The sequence below is a fragment of the Euprymna scolopes genome, chromosome 35, assembly GCF_053919585.1.
Source record: "Euprymna scolopes isolate OS-2025 chromosome 35, ASM5391958v1, whole genome shotgun sequence".
Lineage (NCBI taxonomy): Eukaryota > Metazoa > Mollusca > Cephalopoda > Sepiida > Sepiolidae > Euprymna > Euprymna scolopes.
In genome coordinates this window covers 12,872,703-12,882,733 of record NC_136516.1, presented here as the reverse complement: position 1 = coordinate 12,882,733, position 10,031 = coordinate 12,872,703, and the positions used below count along the sequence as shown (strand labels likewise).

At 25.8% G+C, this 10,031-nt stretch overlaps 1 protein-coding gene across 2 annotated transcripts in view; it reads right to left on the bottom strand.

Annotated features, from left to right (window-relative positions):
- Positions 1–1,830: 1,830 nt before the first annotated feature.
- The window catches only part of LOC145259686 (junctophilin-1-like), a 629,234-nt gene continuing 621,033 nt past the window's right edge, over positions 1,831–10,031 (bottom strand). For both annotated transcript variants that reach the window (XM_080117355.1, XM_080117354.1), the window contains one exon: positions 1,831–8,942. In XM_080117355.1, coding sequence (XP_079973481.1) covers positions 8,856–8,942 — 87 coding nt within the window. In that variant the 3' untranslated portion in view covers positions 1,831–8,855. The remainder of the gene's footprint in view (positions 8,943–10,031) is intronic.

The following is a 10,031-nucleotide window of genomic DNA, read 5'->3' as shown; positions in this document are numbered from 1 at the left end:
TATATATATATGTAAAATTTAAGCTATTTAAATATTAGGATTAGAAAGGTGATTCAAATATAGAATTTTTATTGTTTAGAAACCAAAAATACAATTGAATAACTATTTCCTTGACCCATGAGTTTTCGATGTTTATCATCTCCTCAGAGGAAGAATATTAGCAAATGTTTTTATTGGTTTGCACCTTATTTGCTAAAAGCAATAAGCATAAAAAATTAAAGTTTTTAAAACATCTTAGATGCATAGAATATGGGAAATTGATATTGAGGCAGAAAAATGATATTGCACTATAAATCCAAAATTAATGTTAAATCTTGAAATGGAAATTCCTGGTAGTAAAAATGTAAATCAATCTTGTATATTGAGCAATTTTATTTTGCTGGGATTGTCTTGTATAAAATATTACACCTAATAATATTTTGTGAGACCAAAAATCACTGGATTTGCATACCAATAGATATATTTCATTATTCTGAAAAAAAAAAAAATGTATATATTCATAAATATTTTTAACCTTTATATATTTTTCATTTTCAATAAATAAGAATGTAAATATATAAAATATTAATCATGGGGGGGGGTTATAAGTAGTCAAATGGATTAATCCTAATCTTATAAATACAAGATTGGTAAATTAAAAAATATATCCATTTTTAATTTGGAAACAGATGAATCTCACAGATAAGGAATTCATTTTTATAACATGAATAGGTTAGCCAAATTAATTAAGAATAGAAAACTAGACCTAATATTTGTAACATGTCTTGTTCTTAAGATTAAGGGAGGTGGTGTTTGATCAACACTGCTTGGGAGCCATGATTTAATATACTGTTTTGTTTTTAAATCCCAGAAACAGTATTTCATGGTAAACAATTGACGATCCCTTAAAAAATAAATTATTACTGGTACTATAGTGAATTCGATAAAGCAAGTTGATGCAGTGATTGCAGGTTATTAAATGACTTACTGACTAAATAGTTTTCTAACGAATAATAAAAAATAAAAATGAAATATTTTTTTGTATAGTTTTAAAGGTTGAAAAACTTCCAAGATATATATATATATATATATATATATATATATATATATATATATGCTTAGTAGATGAGCGTCACCCAGCATGTGTACTATTTCTTTGAGTCATTGTACTCTGAACCATTCTTCTTTGTCTATAGTTTTTACTTTGTCCCCAGTTCAACAAGATACACTTGAAGAAGATCGAAGGTTATATTGACTGAACCATTGTAAAAATTAAACTCAAGATGAGAACAGTAGTTCGGAACATTTAAATAATTTGAATAATCAATACACATCTCAAAATTTCAGAAAAGAAAGAAATTACAAAATAACTTGATGGAGAATCATTTATGTTGGAGAAATGGGTGAAAACCAACATCCAATGTAAAGAGAAAATAAATCAGGAAATGTTTTATTTATTTCATTTTTAGGGGCTGAGTAAAAAGAAAAAAATCTCATGACGTTTATTATTTCTTTTTGGATTTTTTTTTTCAAAGACAGAAACAAAAGGGGTGGTGTTTTTTTTTGGTTTTTTTTTCTTTTTCATTTTTTAAATAACATTCTGAATGTAAACTTTTTTTTTAAGAAAATTACTTTTTTCTTTCACTTTAAAACAAAATTCTATTTCGCTTATTATTAAAAAAAAATGTTTGGTTATTATTAATTATGATAATTATTATTTTGATTAAAAAATTTAGAGCGTTGATATTTTGTATCTGTATTTTTTTTAAAACAATACAAATAAAAAGTGAAGTTAAATAAAAACAAAAAAAATAACAAGAAGTAATAAATAAATAATAAAAAACTCAGAAATATTGAAACATAATAATAATAATAATACATAATAACAATAATAATAATAAAAAATTCAGGAAAAAATTATAATTATTATCATTATTATTATTACTATTACATTACTATTGGTTTTTATTTTAAACACACCTTGAGCCGGCAGTTTGTTGTAGGCTTCCTTGCAGTCATCAGCATCACCATCGTGGTCAAGGGATGGGAGTAAGGGTCTTTTTAAAAGGGAAGGGGGGGTAGAGGCAATCAGTTGCCTGTAAAAGATAAAACCTTAGGACACCAAAATACCAGCAGTGAAAACCCCCCCAAAAAAAAAAAAAAAAAAAAAAAAAAAATCACACTAGCTGATGTAGTTGGCTTTCATGAGGCACAATAAGATGACTTTAAAAAAAATCTCACGGTAGAAGAACTTGTTGTAATAGTAGTAGTAGTAGTAATAATAGTTGTGGTAACAGCAGATAAAAATGGTAACGGTTTATGGTGATGGCGACGGAAGGAGAAGGAAGAGTTTGAGAGCCATTTGCTCAATAGTTAATATGGAAACCGTGGTGGTGGTGGTGGTGGTGGTGGTAGGAGGAGGAGATTGACAAAGATGACTAAGAAAATGCTGGTAACAGCATCAAATAAAACAAATCTGAATCATGATTATCGCCATCATCTCTCTTTTTATTCTTCATCTTTCTTCTTTTTCATCTTTCTTCTTCAACTTCCTGCTGTTCCAGTTGTAAGTCGAAGTGCTTTTCTTGTGCGTCTTTTGTTTTTGTTTTTGTTTTAACTAATAGAAATCTTTTTTTTTTTAAATATTTTTTCTTTTAAATTAATTTTTTGATTTATAGAAATCTTTTTTCTTCCAGAGTAGAAAAAAAATTTTTTTTTTTTTTTTTTTTTTTTTTTTTGATTTTTCATTTTTTTGTTTGTTTGTTTGTTTGTAACCCATAATAATAAATTGCTTTGGGCAAAAAGGAAAGGATATTCATTTAACAATTTTTAAAAAAATTATTTTTTATGTATACATAATTTTTTTTTTTTTTTTTTAGCTATTTAACAAATTTAAGTCTTATTCATTTTTCTACCAGGGTTGGTTAAGAAAGGTAGGTTGAGGAAAGGAGAAAGGTATTTTCTTTTTTTCTTGTATTAATAGGATGGTTGGGATTGAACTGACTCCTTGTGATGAAAATCTCACCCACTTTAAACTTAAACCAAACAACACCAAGCACGGTAAATAAAAATCTAATATTTGTAGGAAAAAAATCTATATCCACAAAATAAAACAAACTCTTATCTTGAATCATTACGTGTGCGTATCTTATTAAATTTTTTTTTAATTGAATATTATAAAAACAATCCTAGTTATAGCCAAACAAATGCAAGGAGATACTTCCCTTGGTTTTATTTATATTTTTAATATATTAGTATGTTATTCTTTTGTTTCTTTTTCTTTTTTTTTTTTTTAAAGAAAAATTGACTTGAATCATCAATTACCGGGGTAAGAGTTCAACATTTATTAAAACAGATGCAGACTGGATACCATGAACATACCAGTGATTTCATACTAAACTGAATTCAATAGCCCTCAATGTTTAGCCAGAAGCCATGATGTTACAAAATCTGTTTGTAGCATCATGTCCTCTAGTTGAATATTGAGGATTATTGAATTCATTTCTATATGAAAATACAGGCGATTATATATATCGTGTGAAAGATTGATAAAGATTTTCATTTATACAAACATAATTTAAGTGCATATTAGCAAAACCTGTTTCAGTCAGTTATAAATAGCTAGACTTCTTCAAGCCAGAACATATTTACTTTATGCTTTCATTTTGTTGAACTCACAAAAGGAAACTGTAAAGTAGAAGTTCTGACTAAAAAAAAAAAGCCTAACTTTTTATAATTGTGACCGAAACATGTTTTGCAAATATGTAGCTAAATTATGTTTTATATATATATATATAATTTTATTTAATTTAGGTAAAAAAATTACCATTGGTCGCGACAATAAATCTACTGTTTTAGTCTAAAAAGACTTCATCAGGCGACATAAACAGATGTTTGTTATTGAGCACTATTATATGAACACACTAATCATTCTCTGGATTTCTTTTTACCTGGTAGATACAAACCTAACCGGATTACCATGTATATTTTAAATATACATTACATATACATTTAAAATCTCCTACATGCCTCACCGGGGCCAAGATTGTAATATATATATATATATATATATATATATATATATATATATATATATATATATATATATATATATATATATATATATAAAAGAGAGGAGATTCACTATTATTTGATAGATATCCCCCATATTTATCATTGGTTTCTTGATTGGCAAGCTTCAGGCTAAATTTCTATCATTAATATTAAAAAAATATGTCTATCAGACTTTATTGAATGATTTTTGTCTTATAAATGTGTTTATATTATGTTATGTAAATATTTATGTACTCAATTGAAACGAGAATAACCTTTTATATCAAACTTCAGAATATGAAGATGCAATTTCAAATATAACAAATACTACTATAACTTAAATTAATATATTTCTGTGTTCATCTTAGTGCTTTTTTTTTTTTTAATACATTTTCTACGTCTTTAATCCTTTATATAATTTAGGTTATTTATTTTTTTAAGTGTGATTTTTTAATTTTTATTAAACTTTCTTTTTTTTTTTTTTTTTTTTTTTTACTGAATATTGTCCCACACAATCTTAATCCTCGTCAAATAAATGCAAGGAGTTACTTCCCTTTGTTTTATTTATACGAGTCTTCATATTCTATCTTCTAAAAATAAAAGTTGTTAAATTTTAGTTTGAAAAGAACAGAAAGCATATTTATCATTACTCATTTAATTTTGGTTTCAAAAATTGCGTTGAATCTTCACCCCCCCCACTTTTTTCCAATTAAATTTTATTTTTAAAAGGTTTAATTCAAGACGAATTTTTTTTTTTAAATAAGTCAACAATAGTTATCCCCCTTGTTTTCAAATAAAGGCAAAACAGTTACTTTACTTTACTGCCTCCTTGTTTTTAGTAACAATAAAGCCTTTTCGTCTTTTAAAATAAAAAAATATTAAATTTAACTATTTTTTTAAGGAGGAGTTATAATTTCTTATCTTGTGTAGTTTAAAAAATTAATTTAATTTTTTTTCCTTCATTTTTTTCCCCAAAGTTTTGTGAAAGAAAATTATTCAGAATTATGGTGCTTATCTCCCTTTGTTTTCAAATAAATGCCGAAGTTATACCACTTGAAAACTCATATTTTTTGTTTAATATTCAAAACTATCAAACAAGATCTCGTATGCCTCTCTGTGAGTTTCTCGCCTACACGTAACTTTGATAAATAAACATTAAATTATTATTTTTTTTAATTCAGCATTAATCGAACATCTATTGAAATATTAAATAAAATAAGGCAAAGTAAAAACGAATTAAAAAAAAAAAAGCCCTATTTGAAAAATATTTGACTTAACTTCAAATTATTTTCTCTGGACCTTCCGCCGAGCAACGCCCTGTAAAGCCAGACAGTTTTTCTAATATTTTCTCTTTAGAATAAAACTTAAAAAAAAAAAAAATGGAATTGTCAAAAATAATTTGAAAGAAAGAAGGGGAGGAGGAGGAGGAGGAGGAGGAGGAGGAGGAGGAGAAGAAGAAAATGTTATATGCCTGGTGTTGTGATAAATGGTCAATCAGCTATCATAACATATTATTTATGCCCCTGTTTACTTCATCCCCACGAGGGCAGCTAGACACAAGGTCGGTTTTAAATGTGGAGAAATCCAGCTCCCCCCATAGGGGCACTCTGGATTGGGACAAAAATAATAATAATAATAATAAAAAATGCCTCAGTCTCCTTTATTGACTGAGAACTGAACAGATACTACACTTTGACCTCAGTCTGAAGGCCGAGAATCAACTTGTAGGTATCATTTATGTCTTTTACAAAGTTTAATCAATATTTGAAGGCAATCATATTATCACAGTGCTTTCTTTCTAATTTTTTCTTTTTTAGTATCACTGCTTTTATCAGGGTGGAAAAGGGATTGGGAGGTCACACACCATACCACCAGTCGCTCATACAATTGTTTGTTTTTTTTTTAGAGGGAGGAAAGGTTGGCTAGGCTCTTGGGAAGGTATTAACAAACCTAACAAAAGGAAAAACTAAAATAAATAAAAATGTTAAACAGTTCTATTTTATTTTATTTTATTTATTTATATTTTTTATTAAAATATATCAAGTATAAATTAAGAAAAAAAAAAAAACCCCAAACATTTTATTGTGAATAAATTCAATAATTAGAAAGCAAATAAAAATGCTTCAAGTTTTACTTATTTTTATTTTAAAATGGATAAATTTATCAATAAAAATGTGAAGAAGTTTAAAAAAAAAAAAAAAAATAATCATTTTAAAAGTTTTTTTTAAATTTTTTAGTTTTGAATTCATATGATATTAAAAATATTAAGAATACTCTAATGTTAAAGAGAATAAATGGTTTACGGTTCAAATGAATATTAAGGTATTTTTTTTTTTAATTAATAAAATAAAGAAAGAATATGTGGAATTTGGTGAGAATGAATTACACTTTAAAAATATCCAAGAATAAAATTTGACTTTTACTTTTTAATTCGTAAAATATTTCAAGTACAAAATTTCAAAAAAGCTAAAAGTTCAAAATCATTTTTGCTTATGAGTTTTGTACAACAAAATGTTTAGAATAAAGCAAAATATTATTGAAGACATTAAAATTATCAAAATGTAATTTTTTATTTATAGATTTCTTAAATAAAGCTTTTATATTATATTATTTTTAAAAATTATACAGAACGAAATTCACAAATCAATATGTTTATATTTTCTTTTATTTTGTAATATAAAGCATCTATAAGATTTTATTAAGAAACTAACATTTACAATTCGAAATAAATAATTGTTTTAATTTTTAATCTTTAATGTATATTTTTTATAAGAAATATATTTGGAAAGAATGAAATTTACAAATGAATTAAAATGCTAAAATCTTATTTATTTTAAATATTAAAAAAATATATAAAATAAATAAATATATGTTAAAAATAAAATTAATTTTGAAAGAATAAAAGTAAAAATAAATTGTTAAACAATTTTATTTATTTTCTTTCAAATTCATAACACGCTCTAACAAATGAGAGGAAGGGGAATATTCATTAAAAAACATTCTTTCTTCATTATTGTGACAGTATTTTTGTTTTCTGAGGTGTTGGTGGCTTTGGTGGTGATTATGGTGATCAGGAACAGTTATTTATAAAAAAAAAACGTTTTTTTTTTAGTGAAAAACCAGGAAGAGACTAAATATTGTTATAGAGTGAATGGGTCACATATTTTTTTTACATACTTTAAATTTTTTGCTTTTTGTGTTGTTTTTTTTTTTTTAAATCTCTTTTTCTTTTAAATCTTAAAAGTGGGTTGGTGTGGGGGTGACAACTTGGGAAGAGTTTTTTTTAATGTTCTTGAAAATAACCAACATATGAAGAGAGAGAGAGAGAGAGAGAGAGAGTTAAAGACTACTCCAGTACAACAGATAGCACCAGAAAAAATCCTTTTTTCTTCTTTCTTTTCTTCTTTCTTTTCTTCATCTTAATCTCTAAGACTCCATTAATTCTTTACTTATTTGAAAAAAAAAATGTTCACATCATCCTTTCCTTCCTTCTAACTTAAAACGCCATCAACTAGTTTAAACTTTATTATTTTAAGAATTGGGCAGCCATTTCATCAAATTGAAGAAATAAATATATAGCGGATGTTGTCTTGTTCATCAAAGTGGTAGAGTGGGTGTGGTTAAAAACAGTCTCTCTCATATATTTTATTTATTTATTTTTTGATAAATTGGCTGCACTGGTAGAAAATAGAAACTATATATATATATATATATATATATATATATATATATATATATATATATATATATATATATATATATATATATATTAAAGTTCTGTTTGTCCAAATCTATAAAAGAAACAGGATCCTGATTTTTAAAAATTAGTTCTTGAATTTTATTTTGTTGTAATTTCTCCTTTACTTCAATTTCTTCAATTTTTTTTAAATATATATATATATATATATATATATATATATATATATATATATATATATATATATATATATATATATATATATATATATATATATAATATTTTTATTTCAAATTAATTTTGTTTTTGTTTTAATAAATAAATTGACGATGGGAATTTAAAAGTTTGTTCCAATTTTTTTTCTCTTTTTTTTTTTTTTTTTTTAAAGTGGTGAAAAATTTTGAAGTTCTTTTTTTGTTTTTGTTAATATTAGTTTTTTTCTTCCAAATCGATCTCCAGAATAATTAAATACTTTGTTTGTTGTTTGAGTTTTAAAATTTTTATTTATTTATTTTTTTTTTTTGCAAAAAAAAAAAAAGAAAAGAAAAATACTGATCTCTTTTTCAGGATCTTTTTTTTTCTTTTTTTTTTTTTTTTAAAAGAGTTGTTTTTAAACAGTTTTTTTTGTCTTCTTCTTTTAACTTCTTCAGCGTTTTTATGTTGTTGTTTATTTCTGTTGTTGTTTTTAACTGAGCCCAAACGTCAGAATCATTTTCAGCATTATCAACATCATCGTCATATAAACCGTAAAATTTTTTTTGTTTTTGTTTCCCTGATAACTAGTACACATTTTGCATCCTATTTCATATCTTCATCTTCATCTTCATCAACTTGAACATCTTTTATGTTAGGAAAGGCGAGATTAAAACTCCCCGCTTGGCTGGATACATATAGCTCATTCATAATCGCTGCCACCATATAGGAACGAATTCAGGGTGGAATAAAACACACCATGGAATTTGAATGCATCGGAGAAGTCATCGTGTAAAAAATACCAAGTATTCTGTTCAGCATTGTCGTCGTCATCATCAACTTCATCTTCAACTTCATCATAATCGTCATCTCCTGGGAGTCATTCTTGTCTGCCAATTCAAAATACACCAGCACTGCTTTAGAATGACCCCTATCAAGAAAGAAGGTTGAAGAACATGGTGGCCAAACTGACGTTCAATGCAATCAGCAGCACCAAAAGTTGCCTCTGCTGGCACCAATCCTGCCAAAGGAAAAAACAGAAAAATGGTTAGAACATTGAAATAAGACATTTATGTTTCTAATTTTCTGAAGATTAAGATTGATTATTTATATATATATATATATATATATATATATATATATATATATATATATATATATATATATATATATAAGTGTTGGGACGATTAGTAAAAATCAAAATCGGGAATTGGAAAAATCAAAACTTTTGAGAAAATGGAATTGGTATCGGAAAACTTTGTGCCTATTTTCCGATGCTAAAACGATTATTTAACTTCTTTTCACAATATATATTATTTAATTAATTGGAATGTTTATTGAGATGAGTATTATTTATTCACTAGACTACCCGTGACCCGTTGGGTCAGTATGTTATATTAGCTATGGAATTAATGTATGAGCATGACACTTGTGATGTAAAGAAAATAGTTTTTTGTAGATACCATAATATTTAAAGTTAAATTCAAATGTTGATATATCTTAATTTAAACGTGAAAAAAAAAAACCAAAACAAACAAAAACAATTGAGACGTTGAAAACGTACACAGTAAAACAATATGTTTTATTGTTGCGTTGATTATTTATTTGTAACGCAAATTAAAAAAAACATTTTCGAGGTTATTTATTTATGTTGGTAGTGTAGAAGAAAATGGTGGAAGCACAGAATAGTTACAAAACACTCTCCCCTCCCCATGTTAAAAATATCTTTCAAAATAATAACGTTATTATTTCAGGGCGGTACCAAAATTACATAAGTACCTGCGTTTTTACAGTAATCGGAAAAAAATGACAACTCTATAGCTAAATATTTAGAGATTTATAAAGAATCGGAATCGGTGATTGTATAAGAATCAGGAAAAATATTGGAATCATCCCATCACTAATATATGTTGTAATACATTGATGAAAATGTATAATAAATTATTTTATTGATTTTTAGCTGAGAGAAGATATATTTTCACTATATTTTATTTACTTTATCATTTTTGCACCAAAAAGATCCATTCTCATCTGCTCGTTCACATTTTGTAAACAAAACAGAAAAAAAGGGGAGGAGGAGGCCTGCGAGCAAGAGGAGAAGGAAGAGAGA